This window comes from Cryptomeria japonica, chromosome 7, assembly GCF_030272615.1.
Source record: "Cryptomeria japonica chromosome 7, Sugi_1.0, whole genome shotgun sequence".
In the NCBI taxonomy this organism is placed as follows: domain Eukaryota; kingdom Viridiplantae; phylum Streptophyta; class Pinopsida; order Cupressales; family Cupressaceae; genus Cryptomeria; species Cryptomeria japonica.
Window position 1 is genome coordinate 318,535,423 of NC_081411.1, and position 19,175 is coordinate 318,554,597.

The 19,175-nt window shown below is 36.9% G+C and overlaps 1 protein-coding gene across 4 annotated transcripts in view; it reads right to left on the reverse strand.

Moving 5' to 3' along the window:
• Positions 1–499: 499 nt before the first annotated feature.
• Positions 500–19,175, reverse strand: part of LOC131051574 (uncharacterized) — a 32,832-nt gene continuing 14,156 nt past the window's right edge. For all 4 annotated transcript variants that reach the window (XM_057986150.2, XM_057986147.2, XM_057986148.2 and 1 more), the window contains exons 3-10: positions 3,976–4,739; positions 3,624–3,812; positions 3,379–3,487; positions 3,165–3,223; positions 2,870–3,047; positions 2,691–2,752; positions 1,355–1,820; positions 500–995 (exon numbers count right to left, since the gene is read on the reverse strand). In XM_057986150.2, coding sequence (XP_057842133.2) covers positions 868–995; positions 1,355–1,820; positions 2,691–2,752; positions 2,870–3,047; positions 3,165–3,223; positions 3,379–3,487; positions 3,624–3,812; positions 3,976–4,739 — 1,955 coding nt within the window. In that variant the 3' untranslated portion in view covers positions 500–867. The remainder of the gene's footprint in view (positions 996–1,354; positions 1,821–2,690; positions 2,753–2,869; positions 3,048–3,164; positions 3,224–3,378; positions 3,488–3,623; positions 3,813–3,975; positions 4,740–19,175) is intronic.

Sequence of the window (19,175 nt, forward strand, 5' to 3'; positions counted from 1 at the left end):
AAAATAAAATGATTACTTTCCTCAAATAATGTTAAAATAAATTGTGGAATTTGTGAACCGGCATGCAAGAGTCAAGTTCAGGCTGCATCATCAGAATAACATTATGGAGTGATATTAAATAAAGAGGCTAAAATATACTAGCACAAAGAAGAGACAGTTGACATCGAAACTTTTCCACTTTCAGCATGTATATCCCATTAACAGGGTGTAACCCAGCAGTTGAATAAATCAAAACACCACAAAAATGCAAACATGCTTTGAGATTTGACGACCCAAATGCACAACTGGCAAATAAAGTAAGGATTTTGTATGAAAATATCCTCTCTTCAAATGCATCATCTTCAACTTAAAATAAATAAAACTACTATCTTTATACTTACAAAGAATATTTATAAGAGCAGTCTTGTCATTATATTCAACATCAAAGAAAATATTTGTGCCAGATCATTTTTACATAAATATAGATGAATGAACCATTAAATCATTTTGGGGAAGCCTCTCGACAATTTCTATGAACAAGATTGCTACTATAATCAAAATTGAAAGCTTCCACGTACAAGCAATATTTATTCGCTGGAAGTAAACCAGTGACAGCCAGTATGTCACTTAAGAGCATCATGCATGACCCCACATACATATCTGCATGTTAATACTTAAGAGTTCTAAAACAAAAGCGTATTTCTTTCTCTGGAATGTTTTGTCAATTTAAATAGGATATCTGTATTAATAAAATACCAAGATTATCAAACTCAAAATATGTTGGAATGATGATAGTTATCCATAATCAATGCATATTCTCAGTTCAATCCCTTCCATCATTTCTATCATTTGAAGCTAACAACATAGATGTTCTGTAACTTGAATTTTTCAATATGGCTGATGGCCCCATCCAGGACGTGGCTGCATAGAGTACAGGTGAGGTGGTGCATATGGTTGAGTCTGTCTCGTGCCTGGATCTGGGATTCCATATGGTTGGGGTCTTCCAAATTGAGGGTCTGCATGAGAAGATAAAATGTTATTGACCACTTCCATAAGTATAATTCATTTACAGAGCATGCTTTAAAAAACGTACAAATCAAACTTAGAAATATACACAATAATCTAAGAAATATAAAAAAATTATTAGAACCTCAAATAAAAATAAGCATTTGCAATATTTATTCACTGGTGAGAGTTCAAAACTTAACAATATGCACCTCTAAAACCAGAAAATTGAGTTTATATATATATATAATGGGCAAGTGAAATGTATCAAAACATCATACAATACTCAGAATCGGCCTTTCACAAACCTAGAAACTCACATGGAAAAGACTTTCACACCAATACAACCTCAAAATAGAATAAACTTTACCTGTGTTAACAGAGAAGGGGCCTCCCTGGCTTGGGTACGGTTGCTCATTGTAACCCCTCTGATCTAGGCTCGGCTGATCTCTGTACCCACTCTCTGCTGAATATGATCGATCTATGAAGCCCCTCTGGTCTGTTAATGGTTGATCCCGGAAGTCCCTGTGGTCTGTAAATGGTTGATCCATTCTTGGAAACCTATGATCTCCAATCTCTCTTCCATATCTCCCCTGTGGAGGATCAGCTGGAACTGAAAACCTTCCCCTTGAATCCCCAAGTTCTGTTCTATGTCCTTGCACCATATCAGGTGTTCCCTGCACCCTATCTAGCATGCCTCGGAAGCCTGGTGTGCTGCGCATTGGATCTGGTGTGCCATGGAACATCTCTGGTGTACCTCGGAAATTAGCTGGTGCACTGTGCACCATGTCTGGTGTCCTGCACAACATGTCTGGCATGCTCCGCACATCCCCAATCTGCAACACAGTATTAGCATATAATGCTTAACAATCTATTCAGCTATTTCACACAAATGTTCAAAGTATAGAAAAGCTTAGCGATGCAATTGGACATTTCATACAACCATGCAAGTCAAGCAAGATCTATTATCCAATAGTATTTTTCCTATATTCCATTTTATGATAAAACAGTATCTAACTAAATAAAAAATTCATTTACTTGTTTACCAAAATAAGGTAATCAAGAAATCACATAAAATGTAACATTTAACATCTAATCACCATGTGCACAATTAACCAAAAGCATAAAATTCATGTGCTGATTAGATTTATTGAATCTTGCCCTCAAACATGTAGGCTCTTCTCAGTATGGTGATGATAACTTTGAAGAAATTGATAGCCTAGAAGATACGCAAATGAAGAATTAGAAAATTTTCTGACATTAAGATGACAATGCAGATATGACCACATTCAGATTGTAAGGATGTTTATGTGTTTAAAGTTATGACCTTCAAACTTGTATTACATATTTAAAATTTTGAAGCATAGCATCATTTCTAGATTTTGTAGATTTCTTCTTTCATGCATATAAATATTTTCCCTTTTTCAAGTTATTCCATATTGAATTTTCAAGTCCTCCAACTTTTGTAAATTTTCATTCCACATATTCATTTTCCAGTACATGGTAGCTACTGTCAACATGCAGGTATAGGAAGAGGCCACTTTCCTCAGAGTTTGTTCGGAACTTCTGAAAATTCTATGTTGTAAAAGGTCCTTGAGGGTTTTTACCAAATATCTGGTCTCTGGAAAACTGAAATCCATTTATTATGTGGTGTTAGTAGTTACAAATTTGTTGAGCTTTTCCGTTTACATTCAACACCTACATACCTTAGATGGGCCATACATATTGCGATCCAATGAAGATGCTGGAGTACCTCGCCAACTGCCACCTGCAAGAATCAACTATAATAATTATGGACCTAGATGAATTCATTTTTGCGACACCATAAATCCATGCACATCAAATATGAATTTAGATTTCATATAACAGATGTCAGAGACAAAACCTGGTGCTGGGGAAACTTCTGTATGAAGATTTCTAGGACCAGTAACACTAGCAACAGAACCTGCACGAGAATAAGGCAAGGCATCTCGAGACTTTGTCATGCTTGATGCTTTTAGTTCGCTCTTATCTGTCTCCAAAATCGTATGTGCTTCTTCTCTTTTTAATTCAGGGAACCACACCTAAAAGGCCATATTAAAACCACAGCAATAAACTGTTGAATTAGCAAGCCAACAAAAGAAACAATCTAAAAATTGTACAAATAGACCGTTTACATCAATAGGTAGTAAGTCAATCACCTCATCAAAAAACTCATCAGATCCATGCATGTCCTTGCTCATTGGAAGTACATAATTTGCTACAAAACCAGAAAGTCTATTAGATAGAGAAAATACTTCACTTAAATTTCAGAATATCCAAATTATGTAGCACAAACAAACTAAGTATTGCAAATACTTTGGAGTCAAGAACCTACTAAACAAATGGCTAAAGATTTTTAAGACACTATAATACCTAGCATCTCATTCACTGCTTCTGCAGGGACTTCCTTTCCCATCTCCTTAAAACGTTTTTTGGCTCGTATTTTCAGCTCTTGCGGAGGAGGGAAAATAACAACTGCAATCTGGAATACAAGCATTTGAGTTTAAGTATTACAAACATGCTATAAATTGCAGCATCTTTTCCATTAGCAGTATTAACAAATCTCAAGTCTCAACCATCTATCTGCATCACAGACTATATTTTTTTAATCCCTTTACCTTGCGATAGTCCACAAAGGACCTTAACTTGCGTTTTCGAGCACTTTTATATACATTGGTTTGATCTAGGATGAAATTCCGGGGTATTTTGGCAGCCCTGGCTAATAATGTATTGAATATGTTAGTAGCTCGGTCCATCAGCCGATCAAAACGCTCCCCATAATTCCCTTTCCTCTGCAATCCATACACCTGCAACATTTCCAGAATTCAATTATTTGTTTTCTAGTTTCTAAAGATGCTATATCAAAATATTAGTCACAACTGCTAACACATTATTGGTCAACAGAATTCATTATTCTAGGTTCTTAGAGCTAGAACATATTTAAAAACTATATACCCTAAACATAAGTACCTTCATTTGTTCAAGTGCTAAATTTGTTCCAAGAAGCATATAACGTTTCTCTGGATGGCTTTTCACCCAATTCTCAGCCCAGGTAGTTTTGCCTGCAGCTGGAAGCCCTACCAACATTAGAACTTCACATTCCTTTGCAGAACCAAATTGGGGGCCAATTAGACCATTCCCATCCTGGAGCGAAGAATTCCAAGGCTTGTACCCTTCTAGTGGAACAAGGCCATCCTCAATGCTAAACTGCATCTGAACCACAACATTCTTCAAAAGGACATGTGGAAAAATCGCAGACTCCCAAGATAATTTCTTAAGGGGAGTACCTGTGACTTCCATACCCTTAGGACCCGAGTCAAAACGTTTAGCTACACCTAGTTGTGTCCCATTCTTAGAAAAGGAAAGTTCAGCCAGAGGATGGCTTTCAAGGTTCACTGTACACAAAATAGTATCACCAACACTAAACTTTGAACCATAGTCCAAGAACTTCCCACCTGTTGAAAACTTTCCAGTACCCCCAAACCCAAAGCTATGGTCAGTTTCACCAAGGCTTCCCACATTGTCATCACCTCTTGAAACACCAACACGGCACAAATTTTGCTGATCAGGGGGTGTATCTTCCATTTCAACTGGTTGTCTAGCAATGACCTTGCATGAGAAACAATATTTTCCACGTCTTATTCCTACAGTTGCACGAGCACCTGACCAACAGTATGCAAAGCCTTTATCATGCAAAGCATGACCCTGAAGACCATCATCTTCAATGTCAAAATCTGCACACCATAAATAAAGATACGTTAAATCAAAAGGAAATTTGTATGTTATGTCAGAGGTAATAATTTAGAGATAAGAAAAGAGAAATTGATCACGAACATAAAAACCAACAGGGTTCCATCAAATATACCTCATCATTCAAGCATTTAAGGATCTTACGATACTGAAGTATTGCATTATCAAAAGAAAATATTAAATCAACCAATGAATATCCAATGTAAAATATTGGCTTCAACATAAGTTTTTTAATTGAAAAACTGTAAACACAATTAATTTTCACTTATGATTCCAAACAGTGTAAGATATCTATGTCACTTTAGAACATTATTATGCATTGAAATTGAAGAAATGTTTACCTTAAATGTATTTCCATTTCTAAAAGTATTTTCAGTAGTCACATCTATATTATTTAAACAATAAATATTGCATAAACAATGCAGAACGGCAATATCATGAATGGAAATCTACCATGCCACGACAAAAAATCTCCCCCATAAATAGAATAGAGAAATAGAGAGGAATCCAACATCAGATCATTACCTGTAGGTCTCCCCGACCTATATATATAGAGAAATAAAAAATTAGGATTATATGTTCCCCTAGAACCCTAACATAAATATGTGGACCCACCCAAGCATAATAAGAAATGTAAACAAAAGATTAAGTCGAAAAAACAATAAGATGTAATGCTTCAGAATAATGACGATAATAATACAAATCAGGCCTAAGATAATGATAGAATCACAGAAAGAACTGACATAGCCCTAAAACATATGGAACATCCCCAGAAGTTTTTGAAATCCGTTAAGGTGTTTCTTCACTTTTCTAAATACTACTAAAAAGTTCCTGGCAGGTTTCCATATTAATTTCTTTCCAGTGAAACGAAAATGGAAAAAAACAAAATATATTTTTGAGTTTCTTCACAAAAGTTAAACATATATATATCATTGGCATTTTGCAAATAAGTAGAGAACACCTAAATTCAAATGAAGCATTCAACTACAAACTGACAAATTGTTGATCAGATCAGCAGGTCCATTAATATCCAAAGTTCATTATCCCAATCATAAATAATAAAAAAATAAAAACTACCTGAAAATTGAAACTTATTCTACTAGAAAACCCCTTAATGCAGTAAGAAAAACAATCAATACTTTATGCACAACATATTTTATCAGTATACGTGATGCCGCAATTCAACCAAATTGTTTCAGTTCAAATATTGTTTGAATCTTAATATTGTATATGCATGGTACTACTTATTAAATATCATTTGAATCTTATTTGAATAGATAACTCCTTGTTGCTCATTAATGGAAACTTCTTATGGATAGGAACAATCAAATGCCCAGATCATCTCAAACAAAATGTGCCATTCAACTAAAGTGACAAACATATCAGAACTGAATGCCAATTGGTATTGAAAGTCATGTTGTCATTCATAAAGTACAATCATTTAGCTATTGTGTGCTCGTTTTAGACACAAATCAATCTATTTCCCAATTCCATTTTTCAGCTCTTCATCATCTCCAATTTCTGAAAACTTGGGTAATGTGGTCTCAAAGAGATCCAACACGTGAAGAACTAGGGCAGTGTGCAATATATTGATGTGAATTCATCCCCAATACAAATGACCGATATATTGAGATATTCTAACACCTTAAGATTATGTGATCAAAAATAGTTTTGTTTGTTATACAAATTAAGCAACATTAAAGGAAGCATATGAAGTAATACACGTCACAAATACTTATAGGACACAACCTTACAGGGAAAAAACTCACCAACAAAAGTACATTCACAATCGTATTATTCAGGAAATTACACCTAATACAATAGATCTCTTCCAAATGCAGTTTCAATCTGTAGACTAACAACATATAACCTCCAACTAGGTTTTTCCACCTTTGGGATTCAACAACATACAAAAACATCCAACATCGGTACATCCATGCAAACAGATAGATATTCATATAACCATAAAACCATCCAACGAAGAATTCCAACCATCTAACTGCCACATTAAATACCAACAACCACACAACAAAATGCCTTTACCCTCTTCTTCTATCTTAGCTCCTATTGACACTAACTGACTCATAATCAAGTTCAAGATATTAAAATGGTCATTCACCAAGTCTTCCTATTTCATCTTAGGGAATACAACTTTCTCTTCAAGAAAAGCTTGTTAACAAGACTCTTGGAGTAATACAAGGACCCTATCTTCTTCTACAACAAATGAGCATAAGGCTCTTCTAACTCATTCATTAATGCAGAATTTTGAAAACATAAAGGAATATTATTTCTAGCCTTCTTATCCAATTTACTCTTGTCCTCATCAGACATACTTATGGGTTTTACCAAAGACGACACTGCAGCTTGTTGATCTCTCTCTACCAGGAAATCTTCAACCTTCAACTTCAATAACTCAAAGTTCTAACCATTGAACTTTTCAACATCAGAATTTGATGTGCCTGCCATGTATTTAACACAACACTTGCTCCATGTTTTCACCAGCATTCTCCAAGGACACGGCCTCCCAGGTTTTTAGCCATTTCCCATTTGGGAATGCCAAGGGAACATTAGGGACGTCTTGACATTCCCTGCACCACCCAGTCAATGTTTATAACACCCAAAAAAATTGCTGACCTTTTGGGAATTTCAGAAAACCCAACGTATCTAGCGTTCCCTACAAGCCTTCTAAATATTAAAAACATGCTAAAACTCTATCTGCATTTGTCCTCATTTCATACTTTCTCATTTGACTTTTACCATTTCATGATTTTTGTTTCTATCATGAACAATAAGGTCATCGAGTGTCATTAGCAGATTTTCAACATCATTTCAGTTTGTTGCAAGTTTAGTATTCACTCCTATGAGTACATTGTTCTTTCGCCTCTAATATCAAGAATCCACAGCAGTGTTGCAAGCAGATTTTTCAACATTTTTTTATTTTGTGTCTCCATTTATAGCATTTTTTAGGCATCGTGAGGGTAGAATAATAGTGTAGAGCAATTTGATAACACCTCACACCTAACTTTTTTTACTTCAGCCTTTTTGCTTGCAAAAAAGAGGAAAATCCAAAAAGGTTACAAGGATGTAACAATTCTTGTCTGTTTTTTATATGAAACTTGAAAGTAGTCATATTAATATTCATAATACTCATTCATATTAATATAATCTGTTTGTGCCATGAAAAATAGTTACCAGAGGTCCTTGCTGCTTTGTCACCTGCAGACGCCTTTTCTAGGCTATTCCATTATCTCTCTAAGGTGGCTCCCTGTTCACTTGATCGGATGAAGCCATCAACTAGAGCTTGGTTTAACATTATGCTTCTCTACCTACTGGTTATGCTGGTTCTTAGCCATTCCCAGTTTAAAAAACACCACTTCACAATGTTAGGGAAAGGGGTCTACTTGCTGGGTCTCTTACCACTTCTTGCACACCATTCAAACCCTTTCCTCAAAAAGTGAATGAAAAACTTAGATGATGAGAATGATAGGATATAACAGACAAACACATTTATGAAAAGGGGATTCCAAAAATAATTTGAAAAGCAAAAAATAATTTTAAAAATGGGCCAAACTATTGTGCATTTGCAACAGATTCTAAAAAAATACCAAAATTCTTCATAGGTTCTCTTAGGTTCGTCTAAGAGGAACCCACAAGCCAAATCCTGAGCACTAGCTGCACCCCCACTCACACTAAACCCAAAATGCATTGTACTCTAACTGGCAAGGTAATAGGGACGACTATTAACATAGGTTATGCTGTATCCATTTCCAAAGTCAACTTCAAGATGGATACATTCCATGTTAATGCTAATCTTGAGTTGGAGAATGAAACTGATGAAGAATAGTTGAGAGACATCAAATGCAGGCTCGCATAGCCACAAATAGTTCAGCTACATATAGAAACGAAACATGTGGTCTAGAGGGATAGAATGACCACATTACAAAGATAAATGCACACTTGTTGCATACCCTGGTAAGGGAGTCAAGCCTTGTCTTAAACTCACTTGAGGAGAGGGCTAAGATGATCATATTATTTTAAAGGGACATTACTACTCCAAAACTTTCTAGTACACATCAAGGTTCAAGTAGATCACCTTCAGTTCCACCATTTGGGGTAAGAGCAATGGAATCAAGGGGAAATAGAGAGCTACATGTTCATCATCACCAAATCCAATTGAAGATATGCTCAATGTGCAAGGAAGGGAGGTTGTAAATGAGACCATTGTCAATTTCTATTTTGATAATGGCATTCCTTTTCATGTTCCTCAATTTCCTTTGCACAAGGAAATGATTGGCAAGGTAAGCAAAGTTGGTCCTAATTATGTGGGTTGTAGCAAAACTATATTAAAAAACACTCCTAGAAAAAAGTTATTATAGGATTAACTCATTGATGGAGGATAGGAAGGTCAAATGGATAACACAAGGCTGCAAAATAATCATGGATGGATGGAATGGATATCAAACACAATCCACTTATCAAAATTCTACATTGACACATTGATGGACCTTATTTTTTGCATGCAATTGATTCCTCAAGGAAGCACTTTGCGCATTAATTTCAAATCTTGATAAAGGCCACTGATAATGTCAATACTCAAAATGTAGTGTAGGTGATTACTAATGCACCAAATGTTTGCAAGGCAGTGAGTATGTTGATTCAATCTGCATACAAACAAATCTATTTGACCCTTGTGTGCCTACTATGAACAATGCACTTAAAGACATTGAAAAGATAAGAGTGGGTGAAACAAGTGGTGGTGGATACAATAACGTGCAAATGTTCATTTGATACCACCACCCTCATTTGCATCGTTTTGGACCTTTACAAAGAAAGAATTCCTCAAACCAATTGAGACTTTATTTGTTTCTTATTTCATTCTACTAGACAGAATGCTTGACTTGCAAAAACCATTGCAACTTATTGTTATAAGTCATGACATAAAAATGGAACAAGTGGAAGAAGTCAAAGGATGAACAAGGGAAGAGGGTGAGGAAAGTTATGATCGGTGAATTTTTTTAGTCAAACGTGAGATACATCACATCTTTTATACTTGTTTTTATTGTCATTAGATTTGAGGATTTTGATAGTCATGGTCTCAAAGAGATCTACAAGTGCATTAATAGCATGCTTGGCCAACTGAAGACTATAATTCCTAAGAAACACCCAACCCTACAATTGTATAATAAGCATATTCATCCCATCGTGCCAAAATGGTGGGAAAAGTTGAGCGCCCCTCTACGCATGGTTGGACATGCTTTGAATCCAAAATGGTATGTACTTCAAAAGAACCTATAGTTCGGAAGAAGCTATAATAATCAAAGTTGAGTGGATTAAGTTTACCAAACTAGACAGCTACAAAAATTCAACAAGGATTGACAAGCATAGTTTGGAATAGGTGGAGCCAATTAGTTGGTGGACAATCTATAAACCTCCATGCCCATTGCACACACTTGCCATTCATCTTCTCTCACAAGTTTCTAGTTCCTCTACTACTAACAGGTACCAATCCATATATAGCTTTTATTAGAATATTTAATTATATTTTAGTCACCTATATTTAGTTCCTTGTTTAATGGTCATTTAGCTTTTTAGTTAATTAGCTTTTAAGCTTTATTTAGCATTTAGCTTTTTCATTTTAATTAATTAGCTTTTAAGCTTTATTTAGCATTTAGCTTTTTCATTTTAGTTAATTAGCTTTTAAGCTTAATTTAGCTTTTAGCTCTTTAATCTTTTACTTTAACGTTATGTTCTAATTATAGAACATCGTCTTGTAACCTCTATATATATGTGTGTATATCGTTCAATGTAATTATCCGATTATTGAATCATTCATTCAATTTATTTTTCATGGTATCAGAGCATGGAAATTAAAAATTTCGAAAAAATTTTGTTATTAAAATTTTTCAAAGTTTTTATTGAAGAGATTTTTTTTTAAAACTGGTTTTTTTTTTAAGCAGATTTTTTTCTCTTCCTGGGCAATTGTTTTTTTGCAGGTTGAAAATTTTCCTAGGGTTTCTGCAATTTTCGACTAGGGTTTTGACCCTTTTGTTCAAGTTGAAATTTTATTTTGGTTGCAGATTCTTGGTGGGGTTTTTGAGAGCTCAATCGGGTCATCGTTAGACAGTGGTTGAACTTTTGTCTGTGTTCCAACATGATGTTAGTCAAAGATGCCATCACAAAAATGGAGGTTGAACGAGGTCAACCTAGTGAAAGCATGAGACAGAAGAATCTGATTCAAAAATCAAAATAGAAGCAGCTGCACAAAAAATCTGAAACCCTGGAGGAGAATTCTGGCACAAATTCCAAGGTGCAAATTTCAAGGTTTGGAAGAAACCCAAAAATTAAAATTTTCTGCACACTTTAAAACAACATAAATGGTGCCCAAAAAATAGCAAAAATCCCAACGTCCACAGAAATAGCAAAAATTGTGAACTGTTTTTAAATTCCAAGGCAAATTTGCTGGCACAAAATTCGAGGCACGGAAAATGAGGCACCCACAAAAATCTGAGACCAACACAGAAAAGCTCTCGAAAAACCCACCAAGGATCTGAAATCAGAATGCAAATCCGACGGCTCAAAAATTGAGGCATGAAAAATGATGCACCCAAAAAATTTGACGACGACTCAGTTGAGGTCTCGAAAAACCCACCAAGAATCTGAAAACAGAATACAAATCCGATGGCTACATTGAACAATATACACACGTATATATAGAGGTTACAAGACGAATATACAAATTTTGTTCTACAGAGTTCACCAACTTTTGTGCATCACATGGCATTAAGCATCAGCTTACCACACCTTACACCCCACAGCAGAATGGTGTTGTTGAGCGCAGGAACCGTACAGTCACTGAGATGGCTCGGTCTATGTTGGAGCATAGAAATGTTCCAAAACACTTTTGGGCAGAAGCGGTCTTCACTGCAGTCTACCTTCTGAACCGGTCTCCCACAAAGGCCGTTAAGAAGATGACTCCAAAGGAAGCTTGGTCTGGCAGGAAGCCCAAAATCAGTCATTTGAAAGTTTTTGGCTCTATAGCTTATGTTTGGATTCCAGATGCCATGCGCACCAAACTGGATCCAAAGAGTCAGAAATTGATGTTCATCGGCTACAATGACAACCACAAGGCATATCAGCTGGTTGATATAGACACTAATCACCTCATATTCAGTCGAGATGTAGTATTTGATGAAGAAAGAGGGCCTTTTCAGCCTTCCTCTCCTGATTTGAGCACTGAGGATCACCCTCCAAAGGTTGTAAGTATGGGTGTTCGTCTTCTCTTAGCTCCACTTGATGGGAGGGATTTAGTTGACTCTGAAGTTGTGGGGTCTCCCAGGCATGACATTGCACCCCCTGACTTTCCTCAAGATCTTCTCGATCCACATCCAAAGGAGCTTGCTCCAGATGTTCCAGGCACTCTTCATCCTGTAGCAGATGTTGGTACTTCTACTCTCCGGCCTAAGTGGTGGGCCAAGACCATTGGTGATCTTCATGATGATGAGCTCATTGAAGGTAGATCCGTTAGAGGTAAGAGCCAACAACACACAGTTAATTTTGCTCTTATGGCCAACATTCACAATATTTATGAGCCTCAAACATATACAGAGGCTAAAGGTGTACCTGAATGGGAAAAGGCTATGGCAGCGGAGCAACATAGTCTTCTGAAAAACAACACTTGGGTATTGTCTGATCTTCCTCCAGGAAAGAAGCCCATTGGATGCAAATGGGTGTTTAAAGTCAAGTATAAAGCTGATGGAAGTCTTGATAAGTATAAGGCTCGATTGGTGGCAAAAGGGTTTTCACAGAAGGCGGGCATCGACTATGAAGAGACATTTGCTCCCACAGCCAAGATGAGTACCATTAGGCTTGTCCTCGCTCTCTCAGCTCAACTTGGATGGAAAGTCCATCAAATGGATGTCAAGAGTCCCTTTCTCAATGGTGATTTGCAAGAAGAAGTCTACATGACGCAGCCTCCAGGTTTCACGATTGCCGGTAAGGAACACTAGGTATGTAGACTAGTCAAAGCACTGTATGGCCTCAAACAGGCTCCTCGTGCATGGTACATCAAAATTGATAAGTACTTGATTGATCAAGGCTTTCAGAGGAGTCCTTCAGATCCCAATTTGTATGTCAAACATACTAGTGATGATATTCTATTTATAGTAGTCTATGTTGATGATCTCATCATTACTGGCAATGCAGCACATCTAATCATGCAGGTCAAACAGAATTTGTGTCTGCATTTTGATATGACAGATTTGGGACTTCTCCATTATTGTCTCGGTGTAGAGGTTTGGCAGACTGATAGCCACATATTCATTTCTCAGTCAAAGTATGCCAAGAGCCTACTAGATAAGTTTCGAATGCAAGATTGTAAACTTGCATCTACACCTATGGAGATAGGGCTTAAATTATCAGCCAAATCAGATTCACCTGTAGTGGATGAGTCTTCATTCAGGGAACTAGTGGGCAACCTCATCTATCTCACCGCCACTAGACCTGACATCAGATATGCTGTGAGCTATATTTCTCGCTTCATATCAGCCCCAAAAGTTGAACATTGGATTGCAGCGAAGCGTGTGCTTAGATATGTGAAGGGCACTCCTGATTTTGGCATTCTGTACAGCAGAAGCAAAGATCCTAGGCTGGTTGGTTTTACAGACTCAGATTGGGCAGGTTGTGTTGATGACAGAAAGTCAACTTCTGGGTATGTTTTCAGCTTGGGTACAAGTGCAGTCACATGGACTAGCAAGAAGCAACAGGCAATAGCTCTTTCCTCGACCGAAGTAGAGTATCGGGGAACTGTTAAGGCAGCATGTGGGGCAATTTGGCTACGTAGGATGCTTGCAGACATGCAAATGTCTCAACCAGGACCTACTCCCTTGTTTTGTGATAATCAAGGGGTTCTAAAATTAGCCAAAAATTCAGTCTTCCATGAGCAGACAAAGCATGTGGAGCTTCATTGTCATTTCATCCGCCAGCATGTTGAAGATGGATCAGTGATACTGCAGTACATTCCTACAAAAGATCAGACTGCAGATATCCTCACCAAGTCCTTGAGCCCGACAAAGTTTCTCAAATTTAGAGGGCAGCTTGGTGTGATAGATAGCATGACCACTAAAGGAGGGTATTAGAATATTTAATTATATTTTAGTCACCTATATTTAGTTCCTTGTTTAATGGTCATTTAGCTTTTTAGTTAATTAGCTTTTAAGCTTTATTTAGCATTTAGCTTTTGCTTTTTAATTAATTAGCTTTTAAGCTTTATTTAGCATTTAGCTTTTTCTTTTTAGTTAATTAGCTTTTAAGCTTAATTTAGCATTTAGCTCTTTAATCTTTTACTTTAATGTTATGTTCTAATTATAGAACATCGTCTTGTAACCTCTATATATACGTGTGTATATCGTTCAATGTAATTATCCGATTATTGAATCATTCATTCAATTTATTTTTCAGCTTTATATAATCTCTTAAGAGTTGTCAGCAAAAAAGCTTCTTGGTTTGCATAGTACCTTGCATTTGATTGCTCGCAAGACACCTAATACAATGAGACAACTAGCTTGACAATTATTAAATGACTTCTTCCACTTGTTCATCCTTTGACTTCTTCCACTTGTTCCAATTTTATGTCATGACTTATAACAATAAGTTGCAATAGTTTTTGCAATTCAAGCATTCTCTCTAGTAACAATTAGACAAGATTGTGACATGTGTCTTAATCTTATACAATGAGACAACTAACTTGACAATTATTAAATGACCTATGACTCAAGAACTAAATGCCAAAAAGATAAGACATGATCTAATTGACAACTAAGACTTCTAGAAAGATTCCTAGAACCTAAGTAAACTTAACATGTAAGGACTTATTAGTGAACTAATCAAGTAAAATACAAATAAAGCCTCCAAAACCTCACAATCCTTCAGTATGAATGCCATTTTCACAAAAAAATTACCATTTTTTGCTTAAGGACCGAGTTTCTAGGTGGGGGCTATGGGAGACTCTGATGCAAAGCAGGTCATCAAACACAGAAGTAGACCAATTTACTCTCCTTGAAGTGCTTGCAAAACCCTAGAATGGGAATCTTTCTCCCAACTCACCAACCCTTCACTATCCCAACTCAAATGGCAATTTTCACCCAACCTTAGGACAGACCCTAAATTGATTCAATCTTTCAAGGGCAGGCTTCTAAAGTGTTTAAGGGCATCATAATAACAACCACCAAACCCTGGTTGAGGCACCATAACTTGTCTTGAAGTGAGTTGCTTCACAACTAGGTTAAGTTCCTTGTAGCCCTACTCAAAGGGTTTTTCCACCATAACTTTTCAACCAAAACCGATCTAGAAGTTGTGAGACCATTTTTGGGTACCCATTTGGGCTTTATACAACATATCTTGAAAGCTCCTAGGATTTCTTTGGAACACAAGGCTCAATAATTGACTGCAAACTCTGCTACAAGGCCTAATTAGGCCACTTTTTCAAAGCAAGTACTTAGAATTCAATCACCAAACTTCAAACCACTACTCCTGAGGCTTAAAAACATCACATGGGGTCCCAATAGGTGGATTTTGGCCGCCACTTGCACTCACTAATTGCTCACCAACAAAATATTAACCCCACCTACACTTCTGAGCCCAACACATGAAGAAATTAGGCTAGGGCTCGCTCAAAACGGCATCAAACTTCACCTCTTGCAAAAATCCTTCCAAACCCATCTGGAACATCCATAGAACAATCATTCCACCAATTTTGGTAAGATTTCAACGATGGAATGGTGAGATATGCATATTTCTTCACTACATACCCTCAAAACAAGGGTTTCAGAGCAGTTTTCAAAGATTCGCTTGTAAAATGCTCAAAACTTATTGAAAACTCACAAAATTGGTACCAAATGAAAGGTAATTCAATGCTCTTTCAAATAAACCCAGCCTTGAGTCATAATCTTTCCGTACCAGTATGGAATAAATGCTGCAACAGAGGAAAACTAGAGAAAAATGTAGGAAAATGATGTAATTATTATTGCCTTCCTTCAAAATTTGTAACAACAACCATGGTCAACCCTTGGTTTGACCATACCAAGCCCTTATAAAGCCTTTTATACCTTTTTTTCAACTGTTACAACTAATTTTCAAATTATATGACCATTCATCTTCCATCTTTTACATTTTTGTAGTCTTGCCTTATGACAACTTTTGCAAAAAAAGACAATATGACTCCAATTGAATCTTATTACATCATGAATGGTCTATTATGACCTTATTAGACCCAACAAGAGACAAACACACTAAAACCTAACATTAGACCATGTTCTCAACAAAGTGACCCACTTGTACTAGGTGCTCCTGCACCAAACTCCTAGGCACCCTTGGGATGTCTCGAGAATGTCCCACCGTCCCTGCCATCCCCAACGTCTCAGCAACGTCCTGACAGCGGTGGTGGTTCAGCAGGGAGTGGGTGTGCCCACCCCGTCCCTGCATTCTGGAGATGTCCCATTTCCCATCTATTGTTAGATTTATAAATCAAGGGATGTTTTCTTTCTAATATTCTAAGTTACCAGATTCTGCAAAAAATCCCACGAGTCCTGGTTCGGTTTGCACCAAATACTGGTCTGTTACAAATTTTGTCAGGGTTCGTTTTTGGCCCAGCAAATTCTCTCAGAGGAACCCTGGCCGAATTTTGGCATATTTGGAACAAATTTCAGTTCCAACGGCAGAACCCAGGAAGAATTTGGGTGAAAAAGACATTTTTTTAACTTTTTTAAAGTTTTTTTTTGCCTAATTTAGTCTATTCGACCCTCCAACCCTAAATTAGACCACTAAAAAGGTCAAATAGGTAAAACCTTTCTCATTTGTGCATTTGTGAATGAAAAAGAAAACTCGTTGGCTCCATTTCTAAACTTTCTTGTTTGCTTGCCATAGCTGAAGGAGTGTTGAAGGGTGATAGTTGCATGCTCTGAGCTGGTTTGTGAGTTATTCCTACATAGTTGCAAGTGTTGAGAACTCCTCAAAGACATTGAAGAGGAAGATTTCACCAAAAGAGGTAGGTTTTTGTTGATTTTGTTTGTTTTTTAAATTTTTCTTTACATTGTTTTACAAAATGAAATGATTTCTCTAGTTCTACTTTTATTTTATTTTTTCATTTTGGTTTGTGGATTTGTATGTTGTTTAATGTTCTACTTTTATTTTATTTTTTCATTTTGGTTTGTGGATTTGTATGTTGTTTAATGTTTATAGATTCAACATTCATAGAATGGCAAGTGCTTCTAGCACTGGGAACTCCCGGTTCAGAACAGAGCTAGGCTCTCCACTATGGAAATATGTGGAAATGGTTCAGCAACTACCAAGTGGAGCAAGTTTCCTTTGGATTTGCAGGCATTGCAAAGAGGAATATAAAAGCTCTTATAGTAAAGTGAAAGCACATTTGTGCTTTATCCCTCAAAAAGGCATCAAGTTTTGTCCAGGCAAGTCAAAAGTTCCAGGGCAGCCTGCACCTAAAACCTTGCTTGCAAACTCTATTGTACTAAAATATATTGAAGAGCAAAGACAAGCAGATGAAGCAGTTGGGAATGCAGTTACTCATACTTTGGAAAGGTCTAGAAGTAAAAAAGCAACAAAGGCCTCTATGTCTTCAACTTCCAATGAACAATCCGTAGAAGGCCATCCGTTCTTGAATCTTCCTGAACAACTAGTGACAAATAAAAGAGCAAAGGGGCCCTTGGAAATGTCATTTCAGAATGAGGCTAGAGACATTGCCGAGGAAGACATAGGTAGATGCATCTATGCAAATGGATTGGCATTTAATGTTGTTCGCTCACCGTATTGGCAAAAAATGGTGAGATCAATTAATGAGGCTCCAAGGGGGTTCAAGGGCCCAGGGTATGAGAAGGTGTGCACCACTTTATTGGACAAAGAGGTGAAAAATTTAGAGAATTCCTTGAAGCCTATTAGGGATTCTTGGATTGAAACAGGTGTGTCCATAGTATCAGATGGATGGAAAGATGCAAGAAATCGCCCTTTGGTCAATGTTCTTGCAGTGTCCACCAAAGGTGCAATGTTTTTGAGAGCAGTGGATTGTGAAGGGCAAGTGAAGGACGGTCCATTCATTGCAAACATTCTTTTCCAAGCCATTGAGCAAGTTGGCCCTCAAAATGTTGTTCAAGTGATAATAGACAATGCAAAAAATTGTAGGGCTGCCGGGTTATTGGCTGAGGAGCGTTATAAACACATTTTTTGGACACCTTGTGCTGTCCACTCACTCGACCTAATGCTGCAAAAAATTGGCAATAAAATTGAGTGGATCAAAAAAATGTATGGTGATGCCCAAGAGATCTAAATGTTCATCACAAATCACCATATGTCACAAGCCATATTTAGACAATTCTCAAGATTGGAGCTCTTGAAGGTAAGTTAAATTATTTAAAATTTAAATATGTTTTAGACTTTAGTTTAGTATTTACTATTTAGTAAACTTTCAAAGTTTTTAATTTTAATTTTGATTTATAATTTATTATTGGTTTTGATTTTGAAAAAGGTTGCCGAGACCCGTTTTGCCTCCCACACTATTGTTTTGAGACATCTTGTGAAGGTTAAAGAGGCATTGTCTAGAATGGTAACCAGTGCTAATTGGAGCATATGGAGGCAATCTACTGGTACAAGGGGAGCTGCCATTAAGGCAATGATACTAGATGACTCTTGGTGGGATCTTGCTGAGTACCTCCTGAGATTTACAGAGCCCATATTGAGCATGATCCGATACACTGACATGGATAGGCCTTCCTTGGGTGAGGTATATGATGGCATTGACTCCATGATTGAGGATATGAAAACAATCATAAATGAGAAAGAGCAAGATCCTAAAGAAAAATTCTTCAAGGAAATACAAAAAATCATGGTGGAGAGATGGAACAAAATGACTACCCCTTTGCATCTCCTTGCCTTTGCATTGAGCCCCAAATACTATAGTCGGGAGGTCCTCAATAAGAGTAGCACTAGAGTTGCCCCATATAGAGATCATGAAGTTGCTATTGGGTACAAGGCAGCCCTTCGTAGACTCTTTCCAGATTCATTACGGGCTGTGGTGAGGGCTGAAGTCATGAGTTTCACAAGCACGGATGATTGCGGTATTGAGGCTCTTGAAGACAAGGCAAATGTTGATGCTCATAAATGGTGGTACTACCATGGAGAAATATACCAGAACCTACAACCCATTGCCATCAAAGTTTTGTCACAAGTAAGCTCTTAACTCTTAAGGTTCTAATTTCTAATTTCTTCATTCTTAAAATTTGTATTCAATGATTCATAGAATCATAACTGATAACTCTTAACTCTGATTTCAAAATTGAAAATCTTGATAGGTTGCTAGTTCATCGTCATCCGAGAGGAATTGGAGCACATACTCCATCCACTCAATAAAACGCAAT